Source organism: Falco naumanni, chromosome 2, assembly GCF_017639655.2.
Source record: "Falco naumanni isolate bFalNau1 chromosome 2, bFalNau1.pat, whole genome shotgun sequence".
NCBI lineage: Eukaryota > Metazoa > Chordata > Aves > Falconiformes > Falconidae > Falco > Falco naumanni.
In genome coordinates, this window is record NC_054055.1 from 75,821,727 (window position 1) to 75,845,787 (window position 24,061).

The 24,061-nt window shown below is 35.5% G+C and overlaps 1 protein-coding gene across 11 annotated transcripts in view; it reads right to left on the reverse strand.

Annotated features, from left to right (window-relative positions):
• The window catches only part of SYNJ1 (synaptojanin 1), a 69,886-nt gene that overhangs the window by 19,048 nt on the left and 26,777 nt on the right, over positions 1–24,061 (reverse strand). For 4 of the 11 annotated variants that reach the window (XM_040584925.1, XM_040584924.1, XM_040584929.1 and 1 more), the window contains exons 11-26: positions 23,059–23,211; positions 19,779–19,944; positions 18,016–18,039; positions 13,482–13,673; positions 13,266–13,350; positions 11,842–11,982; positions 11,268–11,460; positions 9,829–9,987; positions 7,469–7,625; positions 7,005–7,122; positions 6,673–6,888; positions 5,759–5,837; positions 4,560–4,722; positions 2,335–2,541; positions 1,225–1,353; positions 564–602 (exon numbers count right to left, since the gene is read on the reverse strand). In XM_040584925.1, coding sequence (XP_040440859.1) covers positions 564–602; positions 1,225–1,353; positions 2,335–2,541; positions 4,560–4,722; positions 5,759–5,837; positions 6,673–6,888; positions 7,005–7,122; positions 7,469–7,625; positions 9,829–9,987; positions 11,268–11,460; positions 11,842–11,982; positions 13,266–13,350; positions 13,482–13,673; positions 18,016–18,039; positions 19,779–19,944; positions 23,059–23,211 — 2,221 coding nt within the window. The remainder of the gene's footprint in view (positions 1–563; positions 603–1,224; positions 1,354–2,334; positions 2,542–4,559; positions 4,723–5,758; positions 5,838–6,672; positions 6,889–7,004; positions 7,123–7,468; positions 7,626–9,828; positions 9,988–11,267; positions 11,461–11,841; positions 11,983–13,265; positions 13,351–13,481; positions 13,674–18,015; positions 18,040–19,778; positions 19,945–23,058; positions 23,212–24,061) is intronic. The other 7 variants (XM_040584927.1, XM_040584926.1, XM_040584930.1 and 4 more) reach the window with 3 other exon arrangements.

Consider the following 24,061-nt stretch of genomic DNA (forward strand, 5'->3'; position numbering starts at 1 on the left):
TTGGGAGCACATTTCAGACTTGGAAAGAGAAAATAAACTACCCATATGTTAGTGTTCAGCTTAGAGACAAATATAGCTCAGTGATTTGGAGCTCTGTGTTAACTGGTGATCATCCAGGGGAAACTGGGCCAGATCAGCAGTCGTTTCAACTTGAACAATTAATTAATGGATAATCACTGCAAGTAGCTGCAATCACAATCCATTTTACAATGCTCCTTTTCATGGCCTGTGAGGAAAAAAGCTAGCCTTTTCACAACTAAAGACAAGTTTCTGCTTTCACACAACTGTTAGCTGGGTGTATTTTGACCAGGACAAAATAATAAAAACCTGGAACAACTTTAATCTTTCTGACTATATTGTACCAACTTCTGGATAAATATTTTTTCACTAAAAAGTCAAATGTAATTCAGAGGGGGATAGAAACCCAGAGAAAGAAATTACATTGACATTCAAAAATTACCCAGTTTTATACCTTTGGACATCATCATGTTAAGTACTGTCACAACAGACCATCATAGTAGTTTTGCTATGTAGTCATATCCGAAAACAATTAAAATCATTACCTCCAAATTCCTTTCTAGCAGGTGCAGGACTCCTACCGCCTTACAGTATTTAAGAAATGAGTGCAGCAATAATGAAAAATATCAGTACAGTAAAGAGGGAAGAAAAAGAATGAGAAAGTTAAAAATGACAAGGGTCAGTTTGTTATTAACTACGTTGCCCGTATGCTTCTGAACATCCAGTTTCTTTTAGTGCTCAATTGCTTACATTTTCAGATGATCCAGATGAACTCTACATTAAGAACCTGGACATGGCAAAATGCATACATACTGATGCCAAAATTAAAGGAATATAAAACCAATGAATGCACAAGATTATTTACATTTTATTTTAAAAATTAAGATGCTATAAAAATGAAAATGTTGAGTAAATACTGCTGTAGGAAGCCCACATATTTAAACTGTAAAAATAAGTTTATAAAAACTTTAAAACTTCTTCACTAGGCAAAGACAATAATATTTAAATGGTACTGGAAAATGCTGTTATTTCCCATGCCATTATTGATATTAAATGTACCAACTAAATATTTCAGTGAAAAAACGGTATGTTCCACTGAGCCCCAAACCAACAATATAACATGTAGTTTGGGTGCAGACTTCAAAGTTCATCCCACAGACTTGAAACAAAATATTCCTGATCACCTGATATAAGTCACCGCATTACCTGATGGTGGAGGTGGCCTCTGTGGAGGAGCAGGGCGTGCAGGGGGAGCAACAGGGCGAGGTGGTGGAGGACGCTTAGGCTCCAAGCTCTGCGAGGACTCTTTCTGCTGGGTACCAAGCTGCAATTCAGCTGAAGAACATGACAGAAAACAATGCAAAAATTAATCACTTGTACATTCTAATCACTGTAAAGATTTTCTAATAGAAAGTTATTTTCACAGAGAGAACATTCTGTTCCCAGCCCTGGCAACAAAGATACAGAAGTTTTTGAGAGAGGGAAAACAAGAGGAATAAACCAATGGTGAAAATAAGCAGATCACCTAAAACAAGATTTTTGTTTTACGTGTTTTTATCAGTATATGCTTTTCATGGAATCCTGAACATTCTTACAAATTGCAGAGTTCCAAATCTGTATTTCGGCCCTTATCTGTGAACTAAGTGCTCTGGAAAGAATGTTACAAGGAGAATGCGGAAGGCATTTTAGCAGTCTTTGCAAAATTACTCCAAATTATATTGAAAGGAAGTGTTCTAAAAGCCATTCCAAACACTGTAATTCTGAATGTCCACTTTGTCGCTAAAATAAAGCTGTGTTTAAACAGAAGCTTTCATATTATACACCCACTTCACAAATCTATTGATTACAACTTACATATTTCAGCTGACAGGAGCATTAATTGAAATGGGCTGTATTTGAAGAATATGACTAAAGTGACCTAGGATTATACTGACACATTGCAAGGTTTCAAACTAATCAACTTAGAAAGCCTATCAATCATATAACTTTTTGAGATGCCACTTTCATGATGAAATGCTAAAGAACTAAAGCAAGTTAGGTAGTTTACAGCAGCATAGACCAGTGGATGGTGTACCAAATTAAGACTCAGGAAACAAAGCTCTTCCACTGCCCATTAGGAAAACAGAGACACAAAGAATGAGGTGATTTACCCAAGGCCACTTATGTGTAAAATGCTAGATGATAGCAAGACCAGCCTTTTATATTAACCTAAAGACACTAATAAAAATAATCTATAAGCTTGTATTTTACCACTGGGCTATACAGCTGCCAAATTGCATAGTAGTAATACAGGCAGTCAAGCAATGTAATACACACTGTGTGTGGAAACAGGTGGCCCAGGAGTTTTTGCTGGTGCTCGGCTCGGTCTCACTGGGAGCGTAGGTCCTTCTGACAGCGTAGGGGATTGACAAGGACTGGAACGTGGTGAAGAGCTTGGGGAGGTTCCAAGACCAGAGCTTGAAGTTGGCTGTAAATGCTGAGGAAGGATTTCTTCTACTTCGGCACTGTAGTCATCAATGTCTCCTAAATAACAAACCCCACCCCAAAAAAGAAAAAGCATGTAAAATAAAGGGAACAATAATTACTGAAAGTGGAGAAATTATAAACTGATTCTGGGCATGGGATTTTCTGCCAAAAGCCAAGTTCCAAGGAATTAGGCTCAACAACCAAAGTACGATTCTTGCATCATAAAATCAAACATGAAGAACACATGTGTACTCAAACCAGTTGAAAATACTCCAGATGCACAGTATCTATTATAGGTAATTATAATAATGTGGCAACTGTAACATTGCTTAATTTAAGAAACAATTAGCTTTACCAAGAATTACCTTTGCAGAAATTATTTTCCTGGTTTGCAACAGATGGCAAGCTTCACTTACCATTCTTCAGAAGGCTGGGCAGGGGATTTCAAGATACCTGCTATTTGTAATACCTTCTGTTTGAAAAGGTGGAATGATGTTTAAAAAAAAAGGTTCAATATGGATGTGTCTTTGAAAAGTAAACTGTCAATTTCTGATATTGGTACGTTAATATTAAAAATGCCAAAAATAGATAAATATCCCACCACGGTCCAGTAAGATCATAGTGATCCTTTCTTCCATAAGTTCTAGGCTTCTCTCTCTTCAGCTACAGGAACTAGGTTCCAGCTTTAACTCTGCAGTGCTTGGCAATAAAGAGTAACAAGGCTCCTAATTAGATACTAGCTCCTCATTTAAGAGTCTTGTGGGATTTGAGATCTCACACTTTAAGGGAATCATACCATTTTACATAGGATTATTAATAAAAAAACCCAATCATACAGGCATCTAAACTCTTAAGAGTCCTGTTTCCTACCTGCATTGCAAACAGATGAAGTATCTTATGACACAGACTAATGCAAATTCCAACTTTTCACACAGGTTTCCCATATCTGTACCCTTACCAACACCTATATTCCTTTAAGAAATACCTATACAAAAAAAAACTTACTCTACTCTTGCAAGTACACATAGCTGCCATCCCTTTTCTTGAAACTTTTGCAACATAATGCTTGCCACTAAGAAGCTTGGATAGAAATTCAAAGCAAATAAGCTACTTAAACATGGAATAAATCAATATAGACACACTGACTAAATCTAGAAAGTATATCTGTTCAAAAATTTAAAAAAAACCACCCTGTAAAATACATATGGAAATGCAATACGCACAGGAAGTGTAAGCAGGTAAGAGGTGTGTGCGCTTTTTTGCTGCTGTTCAAAAAACAGCTATTTTACTGGCCAAGAAGCCAAAAGTACGTCTACATTTTTTAATGTAGAAAAGCAGACCTTTCATAAAAATTAATTGATTAAAAAATAAGCTTTAACAAAGCACATAGATTAGAAAAATGTAAGCAAAGTAAAGCAAAAATGCAGAGGCACAATTGCTGCAACAGTGATATTCAGCAACTTGAGGATTCTGCTAGAAAAGTATGACATGAAAAGATAAAAAACCTTCAGGGACAAAACAAAACCAGCAAAACCCAGGGAACCAGAGAACAGCAACTCATCAATGCCAAAGATCAGCCTGTTCCAAGCAGCAACAGAGGCTGAAGGTTTCCTTGCCTGACTCATATTTGCCTGCCTGTCAAAGGCACAACATGTGTCTTTTTGGGGGTGGTAAACATATCAATGCTTAGCATGGGAGCTCATTAGTCCTACTAATCTATTATGTGTATTGGCAAAAAAATAATTGTTTTGCACTCTGAACTTGTGTGTATCCTGCTTATAGAGTGTCTCCATGAACAGTAGAAGCTGCCTGAATAAACTGACCCTGAGATGGTAGGTCACATGATAAAGTGAAAAGAATAAAAAGAATGTCAGCAAATGAGTAAGACCTAGAGATACAGTGCAAACTGACATTGCTCAACAAATTCTCAAGATACTGTTGGAAATAATGAGATCTCTAATTTATGTGGTTCAGGTAGGCAGAAGCTTGTTAAAGTACCGATATATGCATTAAATCAACCACATTATTTAGAACTATAAGCATTTAAAAATGAGGAATGTTTTACTTCAACAAACCTTCCATATCATAGTCTGCAGTAACCTCAGCATCTTCACAAAGCAGAGTGGAACTTGTCGATGAAGGCAGCCCAATGTTAATCTTCTCTAGATTCATCTCATCTTCCAAACTTCTGATCCAATCTGGATTTTTCAAGCTTATGTTTATAACCCTTCCTAGCAGCTGAATTGCCAAAAAGGTATGCAAAAAACCAGAAATTGGTAAGAGTAGAAACATCAAAGTTCAGCACTCCAGATTTAAAAAGAAAAAAAATAATTACTGAAAATACCACAAATAAGATTATCAGAATTTCTGGGACTAAATAATAACAGTAACAGGTCACAAAAATAATTATGTTTTCACTTCATCTTGGTAATTAAGTACATTTATGTAGTTTGAACTGTTAATTACAACTATTTTGTACTTTTCTAAAAGAAAAGTAACCACTTGTCTCACAAGATTTTCCTTTTCAGTTAACACAAAAGCTTCTGGTTTCTTTATTCCAATAGAAACACTATTCTTTGTAAAGAAAACCAGACTTGCTTATAAACTACATCAGTGAAGTTATTTTTGGAGACTGATAAAACCGAAGGCTGCAAACTGACACATGACACTGAGCTCCTATCCTGCATGGACTGTCAGTGAAGCTCTCAAGGAGATGCAGGGATCCATCTGCAAACATCACATTACAGAATCTAAGTCTTAACAGGAACATAGACCAGGAAAAAAATTGAACATGAAAATTAATATTTTTACATTTTACAGAAGTCAATGACAGCTGAAATTTTGACACTTCTAAGTGATTGCAGTACAGGAGTGCTGAATATAAAATAATTGCAGGCCATTAATATAATCTGGTTCATACTACAAACTCAAGGCAAGAACTCTCTTTTTTATATAATTTAAAAAAATAATTTAAAATGTCTCATTTGATGAAGATGCCCCTCAATATGGGATCTTCATTTCTCTAACAGTCCTCCTCCTAAAAATAAGTTGTTTGGTACTTCTCTCAGCTGGCTTTTGAAACTCAACATAATGTTATGTGGCTATCAAAAGTGAAAAAGAAAAAGAAAAGATTAAATAAAACAGTCTATACAGAACATGAAAAACTTTTAAGAATTAAAAGCAAAGAAACAAACAAAAACCCCAATCCACCCAAGAGTCTTTAAAAAGTTGGATCTTTTGCTGGTATATGAAAGCTTAGTAATTCTTACATTACCTCAGTACCATTCAAATTCATAACATTCAAAGCAGAGCTTCCTTCCAGAAATGTTACCCACATCTTGTCTTCCACAAACCTGCAAAGTCCATTGGAAACAATAATTAAAATGCTTTATCACAGCTCTTAAATTTTGAAGACTTTTATCATAAAGGTTTTTCAATGTTTCACTTGATGAATTATTTTTTTAAGTTCATTAAAATACATATAATTGGTTAATAAGCTTCAACTGAATGAATCCTTGCAACAAAAAAAAAAACACCACAAAACAACATAAAGCAAAAGAAAACCAGGTAAATATCACACTGCAAAAGCACTGTCCTCTTAAAAATTACGTGATTACAGTTACACATTCAATAGCAATTGTGTAGCTAACAGGTTAGATCTTTGTATTCGGTGTCCCATGTTACATTACACTGTGGACTGGGGACTATGCTCCTAGTCTTCTGGAAAAAAAAAACCCACAAAAATACAACAAAAAAAACCCCCAACAAAATAAGCCCACAAAAATCCCAAACAAGAAACCACACCACTTATAGTTCAATTAACAGCTTAGTGAAAATGCAATATTCAAAGGGATCCTCTCATTGCAGTTCATTTAAAACTACTAACCTAATTTCAGAATACAAAAATTGTATAAAATGACATAAATAACAAATCTTAACTCTGACTGATTTCTAAGTCAGATGATACTATCTCAAAAATAAAGACTATATGCAAAAATTAAGTCTGAAAACTGAGACATACAGGTATGTAAAACTGATTTTCAACTGTAAAGACATTAAAGTGCAAATCTAAATGTTAAAAATAAAGCAGATCATAACTGCAATGCCCGCTAAGAAGGTAACTTTGTTCAGGAAATAGGTGGGAACAATGAAGAGAAACAGAGATTAGAAGTAAAAATTTTTTTTAACCTTATAAGTATAACTTCACCATAGCTTGCAAATTTTTGAAGAAGATCATCAATCAAGTTATCATCAAAATAGTTTTCTTCCGCTGAAGAACTTCTGATGGAGACCATTACAGTACCATCAGGTGGTCCTTGCATCGCAATCACCTCCTTATAAACTTTTTGTCTCTCTTCTGCTTCAATTTCAAATATGTCAATGTCAATCAGTGCAACCACAGGCCTTGGAAAAAAATACATGAGAAAAACCTGTAAGCAGAGTACCCCAGCAGCAAAAGATATAACATGAATATTCAATCTTCAGCGATTAGGAAGTAATATATAAAATAAAACTAAAACCTATGATCAGATGTTTTCAACTCTGCTCTTCCGTAGTGCAACAAAGTACCAGGATTCCATGTATAGGGGACATTGCTGTCATCATGAAAACTAGCATTCAGAAGATCGAGGTCTTCAGCTGCATTCATTGAAAACACAAGGGGAAAAACACAGTGATTGCATGAATATGCTTTAAAAAAATAAGCTATTTGTAAAAAGAGAAAAAGCAAAGTAAACCAAAACCATGTGTTTTACAGAAAAAAACAGAAGTTCCTTTTGCATTACTGAAATAGCAGTAACTGGTATCGGATTCTTGATCCTCCTGTTTAGCATCACTGTATTTATTGCAGACGCTATTATAAGCTTTCTGTCTCATACAATGTCAGGGATAGAAGCTCAGAATCACTGACACTGTGAATGTCACTAAATGGACTCTATAAGCCAGTTAAAAGAATATTTTAAACAATTTCAGGAAGCACTCAAACCTGATCGGTCAAAAGGCCATTTTCTTCTTCTCCAAAGGATACGATCTGTCCATGCTGGTGTACGACATTTTTCACTGGTGTCATAGTCATCAGAAAAAAGATCATATTTGTATGTAGGAGCAAAATTTATTTTCCCTTCCAAAAAACCCCTAAAAATCTGTAAGAAACAAAGCAGTTATGTGTCATGCCAGAATACAGAAACAGATGGGAAACAGCTTGAAACTAATCAGAATTCTCTTTTCTCACAGTGAAAACCTGTATACACATCTTAAAAGTCATTTGATCATATGAATCCTTCTCTAAATTTTACCTGCTGAAAACATTCTACATTTGCTACTAAGACTAAATAGTAACCTAAATAGATCATCATTAAACAGAAGCATGTCAACATTTATATCTTTAAAGCCAGGCTTATAAGCAACCTACTGTTCCCTCCAATGTTGTTCAGATCTTGAGGTCATCCAGAACACAGATGCTGTCCGTAGCACTTTAATCAGCTGTTCAGTTAACACAGCTGCTCATGTGTTAGCAAAAGTTGGGGATTAAGGTTTATATTTTCTGTACCTATCTGAACACACAAAAAGCATTGCCCCAAACTGACATAAGATGCCCCACCAATAAACAGGAGCTAAGGAAAAAAAAAAAAAGAAAAAGAAAGAGTCCTTAATACATTCAATATGAACTGAAAGATTAGTGAGATAATATCACAATTTATTCTCAAGCAAATAGGAAAACAGAATGAATGAGAACAATAATGTGAAATCATCTGCCAAGAGTACGTATGTTACTTAGAGATACAGTGCCAACTGAAAGGAATCAAAAAAACCGTTAGGTACTTTGCAACATAAATAGATAGAGCAAACTGACACAAGACCCTAGAAGGTCAGGGGTTTTCCTCACTCCTTAACTGTTTAAATTAGACATATGCTAAAGCCCTTTATAGTTAATCAGCTCCACTCTTGAGTTTAATACTCTATGGGCAGTTTTACTTCACATCAGAGATCTGTAAACTAACTTAGATCTTACAGTCAAGCCTGCATCAAATGTCAGGGTAGCCTGCTTTTCTTGTTGGAAAAAATAAATTACAATTTCGTCAATCTAAAATCAATGTTAAGAGATCAATGTCAGAATGTCAAAAGATCCACAACTTCTGAGGCAATTTATTAATTTATTTGCCTTTGGTAATTATTTCTTAACCTACTTTTACGAAGAAAGTTGCTACATAAATGCCCTTCCTGAACAGCAGATACACCAGTTAACAACCATGGAGCTACCTTCTGCAGCCAGCTGACAGCCTGTGCCACCCAGCCAGCCACTTTCAAATAACAGAATATTACCCCAACAGTGTAATACTACTACTCCTCCTTCTCCCCAGTGAGGAGGCTATCTTGAGCCTTTTACATATTCCGGTACTTTCCATAGATCTTTCCAGCTTTATAACTGCCGTAAGCATCTCCCAAACCTCTACACCTCTCTTGTTTTTTATTAAATTAACAGACAACGATGTTCCCTGCCCATCTGAATGTATGCCTCTTTTTTTCTAGGAACTGGGCTATAAAAAGAAATAATTAAAAATTATTGAGTGTTTTTCCTCCTGTTCTGGTGCACAAGACACCAACACAAATGGAAGAGAACTCTAATTCAGAAAAAGCACTGTTTATGATCAAAATGCTGGCAGACAGACAAAACTAACAACAGAGTATTATCTCTCATTGTACCATATACAGCATTCCCACATAAAGCTGGAAAGAAAGAATACACACTTTCACACAAAATTTGATTCATTACAAATATTCCTTTAATTGCTACCTGCTGCCTCCCAAGAAACCCTAAAATTCTAAAATCTGAAACTTTCTTCAGGCTTTGTTATTCCATGCTCTTTTTCTTTGTATGCAAAAAGACTACCACTTGGACTATTGCTTTTTCCTACAGAATGACAGTAACAGCATTAGACCTGTTACTGCAGCAATTTAAAGTAAACAGTAACATTACTAAAAGAACTTTTATAAATATGTTTTAAATGGTTTTACCTGATAAAAAGAAAAATATTGTAAGGAGTAAACTCCAACACAAAGTTCTGAAAAGATGATACAGTGTCCTTTTTTTTTTTTTTTTTTCTTTCAGGAGAGAAAGAAAAACCTCACTCCTACAGCTAGTCGTCGTATTTGTAGCACTGCCTCTTCAAGACTGTTACTACAAATACGTTAATAAATGTTGCTATGTCCCACCCTTCCATACCACTGCCTGGACAAAAGTGAGAAGTAAAACATGCTGAGGATATGGATTTACAGAAGTGCCACAGAAAACTGCTAAAGCTAAAAATAAAAATATTCGTAAGTGTGCTAACGCTTTTAAGATACCTGTCCAGAATTTTTCTGATTGATAAGCTGGTCTCCTGCTATAAGGGGATCCCAGTTCTGTTGTCGTATTAGCTCCTTAACCTCCTCATTTGGAATATCGATTCGATAATTAAAGTCACCACACCAAAAGATATAATCATGGGAAAAGAGCATCCTTCCCTGTAAAACAGAAGCACACAATTAAGTTAAAAACCAAGTGACAAATTTATTACTTCCAGGTGCAGGAGTTCAGTTATTAACTATAAAACAGACATAATGTCTAGCTGATGAGGATAACTGAAATACACGTTAGTATTTAGTGTTCGTATGGTTGGAACAACATAGCCAAATATATGGTATTCACACATACAGAATATGAAAGAAGTAACGTTTCTTACATAGTTAGCATTTCTAAAGAATCATCAGTCATCTGAATTGGATTCTAAAATTCTTTATCTTTCTACTCCTGTTTTAGAAGTCTGCTCTAAGGTGATGACTGCTACTTGTGTCACAAAAAGGTTACAAAGGAGAACAAAACACTACCCTGGGATCTTGTGGTACAATACGCTGACAAACTGCAAATCAAGGCCTTTATTATTCAGATTTAACTGAAGACTTTTCAATTATGTACAATTTTCATAGCTAGGAAGAGACAGAAGGGCTCTGTTAGTTTAAACAAAGCCTAGAGTTTAAATGAGAACTTCTACTTCCCTCTTGGTTTTGATTTTTCCATTGCCCTTAAGTAAATCAAAGCAGATACACTAGCAGATTAAACCAGCAGCATTTAGGAAACTCTTTCTAAGGACCATAAGAATATAGTACTGTCAAGAAAAAATGAAACATGACCATATGGACAAATGTAGAAATTAAAAAACCCTGTAAAATAAGATGTCAGACTCCTGCCCAGTGCCATAGAAACTAACAAAGGACAGTTTGACTACTGTCAAAATTTAAGTCTCAAGGAAACATTTTGTTGCACTGATAAAATTATCAAGTATTTACTCAGTGTTAATTCTTTATGAGAATATGGTACAAAACTGTAGAATCCAGCCTGACAAAAATGGGTTAGCAAAAATCATTCTCGTGTACTGAAAATAGTGCTGTTTCGCATAATTTTTTGCTTGTAGTTGTTGAACTCCGATGCCTACAAAAGTTGTACTGCATGTCAGGAATCTGTAAGGTCTCTTTCCTATGCTAATCCTTGATGCCTAATGCAAGTGAATTCATGCTTCACCATCTCTATCAGTCATTGCACCGGAAAGGTCTATTCTTTCTGAAGTCATCTATTTTAATAAAACTTGTGGGAACTTAAATTATCTCTGAGACCTCTAACCCAAGGAAATTTGATTTCCACAGGAATCTGTGGATGGGAAAAAATAAATAGAGCTTTTGGATGACACTGCTGGAGGTCAAAGGGTTTAACTTCTCATTCATTATGGAATTTGAACAGTGTTGCTTACCATTGGAAAACTGAGCTTGCGAGCTATTTCTATGAAGTCTTCATTTCTCTCTTTAATTTGTGATTGTCCTGCAGCAAAATGACTGCAGACAAAGCAAAGACTGGATGTATGAAACAACATCCGAATTGCTACTGCACCTTTATTACCAGTGGCTCCTCCCATGCCAGTCTTTACAGTATCAACAGCAACATCCCTAAAAGAGTTAATCAAGTATTAAACCTAAAGTACAATGACACAGAAAATAACAGCTTTAAATATGTCTGAGTATGACATTATTTTGGTAAGAGAACATTTTCACATTGTTTTTTTCAGCAGCAAGGCCACTGGGCTGTTTTTAAAAAAACGTCAACAGCTATTGAGCAGGTAACAACGTAATACTTCAGCTTTTCAAGCTTTCTTGGCAACTGATGAGGCATTTAAATACTGAGGTAAAAAGAGTTCAAGCAACTAGCTCCCCAGAAGATTTAACAGCTATTTAGAGCCCCATATGCTACTTGGTACACTTGTATGTTTGCTTGCAATACAAAGCAAACTGAAGGTGACCCAACCCAGGCACAGCTGTGTGTTCACTGACCTGATAAAAGGAGCATGCTGGGGCCTGATGAACACAAAAAGGCAGACGCCCACCAGTTGCTCAGAAGCCAGCAGCACATACTTGTAATCTCTTGATATAGTCTTCTGTAGTTCAGCAGCCCAGAGCTTCTGATTGGTTGTGCTAGCAGTGAGATTAAAAATGCCAGTTGTAAACTAAATCAAATTAAGCAGGTATCTAAACTGTTGATCTAGTTGAATAAAGTTTGTACAATAACCTTAACTCAACTGTGGGGTAGTAAGCCAAAGCCAAGCTGTGAAAGGTGCTCAAATGCCTCCTGGCAGAGACACAGGCTATAGGACTGTCACGACATCACATTTCAAATTCAGCCTCACAAAACTCCTGCCTCAGTTTTCTCAACACCACAGACTGTGTTAGAAGCCAGGGTTATCTTTCCTGTATTTCTGATGCTAGGCTAGAGGAGCAAAACTTGAGAAACTTTCCACAGAGTTACTTCCTAGCCTAGACCTCAGTCAATACTGGAAAACACAGATGTCCACAGTCTTAGATCAAGAAGAAACTTCCTTAGAGACCTAACAGAACATGGTTTTCAGAGCTAGCATTGGGTGTAAATGAAAAATATCAGACCTAGGAACAGCATTAGCTAGACACAGTTTGAAATTAGGGGATGACAAACTGTCACTTTGTCCTCAAGACAACATCCTGTGCAAAGGCCAACAGTGTTACTGGCTTTAGATACTTTTTCCAATGAGTTAAAGCTTGCTGAACACCAGAAAACATGCAAAACAAGCAGACAAAACAATGGACAAAGTGAATACGACCCTAGGACCAGACATAGAGACTTCATCACTGGTATCACCCACCACTAGTAAAAATGTATTTTCATAACCCGCTCTGCTAGGGGTGAAAAATCTGAACTCCACAATAATATATATACATGTAATACATAGAATGACAGCAAAAACTGACAGTATGGGAGCAAGTCTTGCTTTATACAGATCAAAATCTGATGCAAGACACTACATAAAGGCATAACAACAATACATGCTTTTGGAAGGAATTTCACAGGCGTCGCTGTTCCCAGCAGTAGGAAGGCACAGAGACTGCAGAACACTACAAGCATTAGAGGTAAATTTCTTCACAGTGTTAAATGAGGTAAAAAGTTGAGGGGCTACTGGAGGCGCAATCCAAAATATGGTCAAGTACTGACTGTTTTCATCATTGAGATTATATTATATGTGATCTAAGTGATCACAGCTTTGCTAGGGAAAGCTGAGATGAAGTCTGCAATCCTGGCACAGAAACTGGCAGAGAGAACTCGAATAGTCAAAAATTAATCCAGACTAATCCCAACCACTACAAACCAGCAGAAAACGTAAATAGCATTTTACTCAAAAAAATGTGATTAGCAACCAACCTAGTACTGTGTAGATAGTATCACCTACCTGGCATTCACAATGTTTCCTGCATTTAACTCCACCATTTCTTCAAATCCAATGGCAAATATGTCTACAGGCTTGCTTTTGCGATCTGCATTTAAAGGTTAAAAAGCTGTTAGTCATTCATAAAAATTTAAGAACCAAGACCTCACATATCTATTTTAATGTTTATGGTCTAATTATGAAAATCAGCAGAACAAAATGACAGAATACAAACCTTACCTTGGAACTCATGAATACCAGCTAACTTCGGTGCATCTAGAAGCCAGTCAGTGAGGGTCTGATTTCTAAAGGCGATACTTCGAAACTGCTTCCCTCCGTTGACATTCCACGTCCCAACGCAGACTCTAATTTTTTTCGGTTTTGCATACTTATAAAAGTTTTCACACATACTCTTTAGCACTTTTACAGATGCTGCAAAAACATTTGAAAAGACATTATTTTTATACAGAATGTTTCTTTAGAAAATCTGGCAATGAGATCTTTCCCTTAACAAAATGGCAGCAAATCCATGCACAGACATACAGAAAGTTAAACTGTCAAAGCAAGATGAATGCAGCTTTTCACAAGGGAAGTTACATTTGCAGATATATTACTTGTCTGGGTAGGATACTGACTGAATGAAAGACAGTAGTAATTTGTTTAAATGCATATCTATCTATCTATCTACATATATATATATAAAAGAAACATAATTTCTATGTTTTAGAAATACCTGTCAGTCTTTCACCCTACCTGTGACTCTCTACAGAAACCATTACTTTTCATACATGCCAACATGGGTATCTACCTCGTTTTCACAGATTACATATATGAAATTCAATCTCCATTACAAAAAAAACCTTACAGATATCTTAATTTCTAGAAGTGTAAGAACAACTGTTAGACTACTAAAACAGGTTTAAGGTACATTATTTTATCATTTTAAAGTATGCCTATTTAAACCACAAATCTGAATTATTTTTTAGGTCAGCAGAATTCCTAAAATTCTGCTTTAGTGAGGAAAGTAGGCTAGGATTCAAAACAATTAAACTAATTTCTCTTTCACACCAGTTTTTCTCTGTGCCTTGTTTCTATCTGCCAGATGGGAGAGAGAGGAATGACCCATCTGTAAAGGGCATTGTGAGAAACCAGCAAACAAAAAAGATTATTCAATAGTCAGACACTAGAGTTACAGAGATTTTAAAAGTCCCTTCATAAATCAGCTGCATAATAACTCATACAGATACATTTCCTAATGCAAATGAACAGATATGAATGTTTTCTAAAATTATGCTCCTTTTTTTCTTCAATGTCAGTGGAATAAAAAATGCATCAGGCGTAAACAGTATTGTTTACATTTTACTTTACCTAAGTAATATTAATTTACCTATTTGGAATAGTCATTGTTATGAAAGCCAGTGAGAATCTTATAAACAACATTAGATGGAATTCTTCCCTTCACTGTGTGCTGTTCTGCAAAATGGTCAGCTACTGGGCACAGTATTTCCATTCATATCCCCAAAATGGGACAATTAGTGAGCTGATTGGTCTTTTTAGTTATTCTTTTTAAGTTTACCACCTTTAACATGCTACAGAATCTTGGCTACTCGATTAAAGCAAAAATCAGGTAATCTCCAACTCTATTGGTTTTGCAACAAACTGGAAACAATAGAAGAAAATAATACATTGTATTTATTGTTTGTGAACTCTTTCATTGTGAACAAATCATATATTCATATATGGGGTAATCATACAGAAGACAACAAACTGACCAGTGTCTCCTTGGGGAAATCATGCTTGGGATCACGTTTTCCTTATCATAATACAAGTAAATAAAGTGAAGAAAACAGCAAGAAGCCAACAAAATACTTTACACCTTCAGGTGAAAGCCAAATGCTGAGTCTACTTTTGAATGTATCTACACACTAGCTAACAGTCAAGTCAAGAAGTCCACCAAAATGCCAGAAAAGCCTCCTAAGAGTCAAGGACAGAAGCTACCCAAGCACCTGACCACTGAAAAGAAATGAATCCAAGAAATGTTGTAGCCATTATACATACAAGTACCCAAAGCATCCAAAGGATTAGCTGAACCCAAGGAACCCGAAACAGCATCACAGACAGCTCTGAAGATCTGCACAGATTAGCCTTTGTAGCACTGTGAGCAAGTTTAAAAGCAGAGTTTGTTCTTTTATACTCTCCGCTTTAGTTCCTTCTTTTTCTTTTGCAAATTAAGTGGTTTTCAGCTTAATTTTAAACAGTTACTCCAAATAACTTGTATCTGCTACCAAACAGCTTTTAAGAAAAGCTGCAAAATTGAATTATTACCTAATTAACTCCTGACACTGTCATGAACCTCTAATGTGAAAAATTTTACCAGGATAGAACTTTAGAAGTGAACTGATAACATGCTTATTACAAACGAGAAATTCATATCTTAAAACTAGCAAGCTTTCTAAATTGTAGAACGACTCTTTTTCTACATTAGAATAAAAATAAATAAAAGATGAAGCTTTCATTTGTTTTCCAAAATACTGAGTGGGCAAATTGTTTTTCAGAGCCCCTGAGCCTCCTGCATACATTTTTCTCCTACACATTTCTAGCTATTTACCTTTACAACAAAGTTGTATCTCTCTCTCTACAATGTTAAAAATCCAATCCATTACGTTTTCTGTTATTTTGCAGCAAAAATACTTTTAAGTGCTGTTCATACTAGGCAGGCGATGTTTAGAAATCAGTTCTACAAAGGCAGTATTAATTTAGAATTCTTGGTGGGATATTCTGTGCAACTGAACTGGACTGAACTATTTTACTACACATCCAAATTACTGCAGATACGTTTCAATATATGCAATTTGTATCCAGATGAAACCCACAGTGAAACGTCACATCAGTAAGTTAAAAAATAGTTGACATGTATGACTTTTCATGAGTTATAAACTAGGCTGCTATAGTATAGATGGTAACACCATAAATGACAATGTGACAGTTTATACTGATAAACAGTTTTTAACACTGACAAAATGCCAATGAATCAGTTAATTTCAGGTGTGTATTACCTGTGACTCAGATCTCATTATTTAAGTAGATACAGTAAAACACTAATAGAAAAAGCGAAGCTGAGAAGAATGTAAAGGCAAAAAACAGAAGAATGTAAAGGCAAAAAAAATTTAACGTTCAAAAATACAGATTATGGTTTAAGTGGTTTTCTAAGGAGGGGGGGGAAGGCAAAAAAAAAAAAAAAAAAAAAAGCCCTAAACACTTCAGATGTATTTGAACAACAATCTAGCCAACAACAAATCCTCATGCTTTCTTCCAAGGATCCTCCCCATCAATCTTCAGTACCCAGGGCTAGCAGCTATGACCCAAGCGCACAGGTTCAGGGGATACCGTGCACAACTTCACTATTCTCTTAAAATAGCAGATTTGTCTGAACAATTATTAAGAGCTTCCTTGCTTCTTTCCCTCCTCTTCTCCCTTCATATTCCTGGGTATTAAGCATATACTTTTCTCCTCTCACCCAGAAACTAAGCATCTGATCTGGTTTCAGTGAACCTACTTCCAAGAGGTAGCACAATAAACCCTATCAAGGCAATAGCTCAGAAACAGCTGATTAAATTTTCTCAACACATACTAAAATCTGAACATATGAGCACTAGGAATATTTTATTTTAAATAATAGTTTCTGGGAACAATGAAATGATGAAGTGTGGCCCAGCTGACAAGTACTCGCAGCTCTCCCTTAAAAATATGGAATATGTGTATATCACATCTCCCCAAACGGAGCAGCTTAATGTAAACAACTTAAATTACAACACAAAGGATTTCCACTAAGAATTAGAAAAGTCTGAAAACAAAGCTCAAAGGCATTATATTGCTTATGTTGTTAACTTACAATGATAACAACCAGGAGTTTTCAGAAGCTTCTTAAATTGAAGATACCTTTTATCTCCTTTTTCTTTATCTGGCTCATCCCTACACATTCTTATTATTACTAATCACTTTTTCATGTTCACAGTGTTGCTGAATCCTCTGAAGCCAATCTCTCTTATTTTAAACCCAACATCACAAACATTGGGCAAGATATTACTGAAGTGTCTCAAAGTAGAAGATTAGGAGTTAACTACGAAATTCCCTCTTTGAGCCTTCTCTTCACTTAAAAGAGTTTTTAAAGACTTTTACCTAAATAGATGCTCTAATACTTTCATTTTGTGTCACGTGCAGAGGTAACCATATCTCAGTGGTTTTGACTGTACTTTTGCTCCACAAAACACAAGTGTCAACATGTTATTTCAGACCATTCCAGTACAACGTTAATCTTTGCTGAGAGATACTACAAAATCAGTCTGTCTCATGCAAGAACACAAGCAAGTAGAGCTTCTAATAGCAAGTAAGATGAAGTTACAAATCATGCTGAAGAATTTTACCTCTTACCCAAAACAAAACCACAGAAGCTCCCAAACAAGATAAAAAAGCAAATTCCTCTACAAGCTAGAATAAAGCATTTGCAAAAATAAAATCCAAAGAATTGACTGTCTCTTTTTGTAACTCACAGCCAAGCACAACTGAAACATTTTTCACCCCTTGTATTTTCACTTCTCTCATACTGAAGAATTTTTCTTGGATTAAGGGATTTTGGGACACAGGAATGCCAGATCCAAACACTACTAGGAAAATGAGCCCACAACCAAATATTACACAAATAGGCACAAAAAAAAAAAGCCAGAGAAGCACAAGAGCTGCTCAGATATTTACAGCTTAATTTACTATACTATACCTGATTGTAATGATTGCTCTGAAACTACGGATGCAGTAAGAAGGAAACAAGAAAAAAATTAGTCAAATAAGTAATTGTTTTTTAAAATCTTCCATTTCCATTCCGAAAATATGTGAGAGAACATGCTGTGATATACAATTTATTACACATAACCACCTGCATCAGTTAAAGGACATCTTTTATGCTGCAAAATCTAAAAAGTTCCACAACAGTATTACCAAATTCTCTTTCCTTGCTTAATTAATAATGGATAATAAAAATGAAGTCTCTCTAGTTAATGCACCACCTAGCAGACAACATGAAGACATTATGTTCAGTAAAGAGGCATTAATGTTCCTCAGCTGACAGGAGCTGCAAATGTTGAAAGGACAGCTTGCATTCACAGAGAAAGTGAAAAGAAATAAAAATGACTTTCAACTACTTTTGAGGCGAGGCCAATTAAGCAGGTTTCAGATACAGGAAAAGTTACAATAATATGAAAACCTGTGGTAAAGAAATGAGAGGAAAACAGTCTTTCAGGTTACACATTGGAAATACATAAATACCCACAAGATGAAGACTACAATTGGGCAATAATTTTTTTTCTCATGTCACAGATTTGCACTGAAGTTTTGACACATTTTTCTCACTCTAGGTTGAGAAGTGTCGAGAAGAAAGGGGGGGAAGAGAAAAAAGAAAAGGAAAAATTAAGAATGTTGTTAATCCCTGAAACCAGGAACAACCCACCATTTAGGACACTCTTACCTGGCACCTTGGAAAGAAAGACTCAAATCTGAACTCCTTTGCCCAGGAATTAGCCCCTCTATTTTTTGTATCTCAGGAGAGTTCTCTAATCACAGCCCTACACCTGGCCCACTTACTATTTCCCTGCCCATCAAGTCTGCAGAAGGATGGGACATGACTGTAGTCCTGGGGATCATGTAGGCTACACCTCTTCTGGGGATACAGGCTGCTGTGGTTCAACTCCTTGTTCTGATTAGGTGAACGACCTTCCTGTACCCAGCCCACCCAAGCCCCACACGGCTATGCTGCCTACGCAGAGTTTCTTACTGAAATCTCTCTGATTCTGAAGTAGAATTTCACCCACAAAGCCTGACAAGCTTTTGTGGTGCAGACATTCCTGGGAAAGACGACTTCTCACAAAAAGACATTCTGTGATGGAAAATAATTCATCAGGAATTTTCTGATAGCTCCTGTTACCTTAAATATTCTTCCATTACCCATACCCCTTTTGTTCCCCAGTACCTTAGAAACCAAAATTAAGATAAATACCAGCATTCTTAGGACTGTGAAAAGAATAAATGCTTTCTATCTAGTTTAACACTATGGTGAGAATTTCTTCACTGACACGATGGATCAAATTAAGACATTTAAAAAACAATAAAACACCCTAGTATTTTAATAAATCAGGATTTTTTCCCCCAAATTCAGCAGGTAATTGTTATGATTAACACTTGCTATAAATGGATTTTAAGAACTGAACAGAACATATCTAACATGCATCTACAGTAAAGTTCAGACAAACATGCTCCACAAATATTTACCTATTATACCACCGGACATCAACAAAATATAAACAACAAATTACTGCAAGCATGTTAGTTTGGTAATATTAGTAAAGCAGAAGTAACTTTCATCTTTTAATAAGCCAACAGAACATAAATAGCATTTATACTTTCCAATATTGCTTTGAAAACAGACTCCATACAGCTTTTTTACACCAAATAGTTATCAGACAGATTAAAATCCTGAAAGACACATACCGCGTAAACTGCTGGTGGTTAAGAGAGCCCGTGCTTTATCTGCTAAATCACTATTTAGGGTATTTCCCAATAACAAAACATCAATGGCCTCCTGCTTGGAGCTATCAAAAAAGTTATTTTGAATCGTTCTGGTCACAGAACGAGCACCATCCTTCAGCTTTCCAGCCTGTTAGGGAGGAACATGTATAAAATATTTTATGTTGGACACTGCTCACAATAACATTGGCAATATTCAGTAACATATTTGTAAACTTCATTAATGATTTTAAAATCTAAGGCAATTCCCTTCTTAAAGTATTGAATAAAGTCTTCTGAGCCTACTGTACTATGTGTGCTTCCCCCCCTCCAAATGCTAAACACCAGAGTAATACTTTCAAGGCATATCTAACAAGCAGATAATTCCAGTTTAAATTATTTAAGCAAAGTACTGCAGGGAAGGGAATGTTATTTTTTTCCCTAAACACTTGGTTTTCAAAATCAAATTGATATAGTGCCATGTTTAGACCATGATACAAGATTTTGGGCTTTTCCCCAAATAGTGAGAGATGAGCAAGCACTTAAGTCCAAATGCCATGATACATGAATATGTATGTATATACACCTATGAGCATATTAGTTCAGAATTCACATTCTGAAATATCAGTGTTAAAAAAAGAGAGAGCTTCAGCTTACTAAGACCCCTTAACTTTTTACAATAACGTGCAAGTCTCATGCAGTATCCCAGAAGGAACATACACACCCATCTATAGCTACATACATAGGAAGACAGTCGCTGCTCACATCACACACGTGGCATGACTGGAACACTGCTCCAAAAGAACAGTGTCCAACTACCTGAACTAAACAAGTTTAACTAAATTTAAACAAGAATCTTCAAGAGATGTACTGCTACTAGATATTCCCTGTGGTTCAGACATCTAGAGGATGATGTAATCAACATGCCATGCAGTCTCATATTTGACTCAAAAAACAGCAGTGTTATTTATTGTGTGTACACAGCACCGACAATGACAGGCACAAAGACATTTCTTGATTACATGGTTTATTGTGCCTTATGCATCTAAGTGTATTTTGCCTGTGAGGTGTGTGTGAACACATGCTATTGCACGTATATGAAATATAGACCGTACTCCATCCGGGATGCTGCATGGTATTATATTATTATTAAAAATACTCCAAGCTTGCAGCTGGCATTGTTCATGAAGGTCTCTTAAATGCGTAAGAAAAAAAGACAAAAGCTTAAGAAAACTAAAAAACTAACCCATCATTTAGTTCTATGAATCGTACTAGACAACAAGAAAGAAACTACTCTCTTGTCAAGATAAGGAGTAGTAAATTGGCACCATGATTTTTGGAAGACAACGTGGATGAGGTGTTGGGGAGCATACTATTGCAACAGGAGTTTAATAGGATGCTGCTCCCTTTCTGTCAGACAATGTATAATTTATGACATGATCCAAAAAGCACACTCACCATTCACATACCAGGCAAATAATTGAAAGGAACCCAGAGAAAGCAAAAGAAAGAGTAGGTAAGGAGTTAGATGTAATGAGTATTATAATACTTTAAAAAGGACTCTTTTTCAGTACAGAAATGCATATTAACACATTTGAGGTTAAAATATTTTTTCTCCTATCCTAAATTTCTACATTTTTACTTCTAAGTACTCTTGGACTTTGAAGAATCAAACTGACGAGCAAGAAATAGCAGAATTTCAAACATCAAACTTTTAATTTGATAAATGAGAATAAAACAATGTAAAAACTGTGTTTTAAAACATATTATAGAGTACTCAAGAACATAAGGAGTAGTGACCTGGCCAGGGTTCAGTGAAACAATGGCCAGTATTGTATGGCTTTGCAAGTATTGAAGATCGTCTTCAAATAGATGGACTTCCATCAGGGATGCTGTGTTTGTTTTATGAGATGTGGTACTCATTAACAGTTGTACCAGGGCAGGGATCCTATGTTATTACAAAGACAGCAGAGTAAATGTACTCTGTGTTTTAAACATTAAAAATGGAAGTGTAAATACAGTAAACACATTTCACCAAGTAAAAAATTTAAGCAGCCAAACTAATAGCAGAAAACTATTAATTTAGGAAAAGAAACACGTAAGGTTCAGGAGAAGGGGAAACACCCCATAAAATACTTACTGTAGTTTTCCTGACAGTCTGGGTGACATTTTTGTAAGAAAATAAAACTAAACATCTTTAACCAAACTTGATTCTATGCTAAAATACAAACAGTTCCCAAATGAAAAAGTCCTGTGTGCAACAATTAAGAGTAAAATAAGCAACAAGTCTATTTCCTTTATTTTCTTTTTATGTACTTTACTGCAATGCCTTGTACATGGGCAGAGAGGGACTCTGATATAGTCTGAATGAACGAGTGATGGACAAACAAAACAGTTGACTATGAGTACATAGTATATAACATGGAATGAGCAGCAGTGCATTCTTGAATAAAAAGAACAGTATGAAAAGAAATTCCTGTAGGAACTCAGGGCAAAAATTTCTGTGGTTCAACATTTGTTTTGACAGGTATCACTTAATGAGAGAGAGAATTATGGAAACAAAAAAAGCAACATTGTTAGAAGAAAAATAAAGGACAGCATTAGAAAATCTGAACAACTCAGGCATAAACAAAGACAAAACAAGTTGAAGAGAAACAGAGCATTACATTGTTGTGTAGTACAGAACCGTTATCACAACATTAGAAAGCAAGGTAGAAACAGAATTTGGTTTTTTTTCAGTAATTGCAAAATTAAGAAGAAATAGCTGCAGGAACATGCAAACAAAAAACACTCTGCTGCAACCTGTTTAATTTTAATGCTGTTAATAAATCCTAAAAGCATGAACAACGATGTCCAGTGAAACACATTTTAAAAGAAAGGAGATACAGTGAAGGAAACTGAAACAGCAGCAGGCAGAGATACACAAAGAAAAATGAAATTATTCAAAGAAACTAAAGCTGATTTGTATATACATTTTTCTGAACTATGATCTAAAGAAATAAAAAAGGTTTGAGCCTCATCCTTTCCTACACAATGGTGTTATCTCGGAGGCATGAGCATGGCTGAGAAAGGATGTACTGAAACAAGACCTGGTTATCAACATAACCAACTTTTTATGTTAATTTTTGAGGGGTGGTTAGTTTTTTTAGGATTACAACAAAGGCACATTTTTTTAAAGAAAATCTCATAGTTGTTACATTAATGACAGATTTTTTTTAAATCCATACTGAATACTGGTAAATTTTTTTCATAACATGTACTTTACCTTAGCTTTTCCTTCAAGGGCTCCAGTTCCAGCATAGATTTTACTGACAGAATCACCATTCACAGACCACATGGATCTGAAAACTTCCTGAAAGCGAGTAACCAGTTGAGGCTTCTCAGCTAATCCTAATACCTCCAGTTGTTTTGTTAGCATCTGCAACAGTTGAAGACAACATTTGCAAAAGAAAAATCTTTAAATGCATTTATTAAAAGGTACATCATACTTCTTCAGCACACATGCATGAAAAAAATCCTTGTTTCCATGTATCATTCTGAAAAAACTGACACCATGTCCTGTTTGAAAGGCCGCATCATAAATGTAACTTTAGCACCAGCACTTCACTTTCTTTTAAAAGCAAGTAGTAATATAGGAAAAGAATTATGTGCTTGATTTATAAATATTTTCATCCAAAAATTCACTGATTACAAAGTAAGCTATTTTCAGTTCTCAAGTCTCTCTACTTACCTAATTTAGAATTAGAGCAATTAATGTTATTCCCAAAAAAGTGTAATACCAAACACACTGACCTGTATTATCAAGTACAGCAGCAACAGAGTACTGTAATCAGTAAAATACCAAGGGCTTCTGTCAGTCACTGTTTTCATGCATAACACACTGCAATGTTTACCCTTACAATCAATATACCTGAAGTAATTTTCCACAATGCACAGTCTACATTAAATGCATCTAAATTGTATATACATAATAGATATAAATGTATTGTTTTACTTTAAATACAGTACTTAAATGTAGCGTAATGCTCATGGATATAGAATGGGGACATTGTACCTTGTCTGAAATTGTGGTTTGTGGAACCATAATTATTTTTTAAAAGTAAAGTAATTTTCTCCTGTTTGTGGCTACCAACATAATACCGAACATAAATATAAAAAAACATAATAAAAAAGCTATTTTCAAGAGCTTTTAAAAATCTTTTAAACCTTGAGGTGTCCAATGGCAAGAAGGAATCTAAAATGATGAACATAAAATGACATAAAGGCAA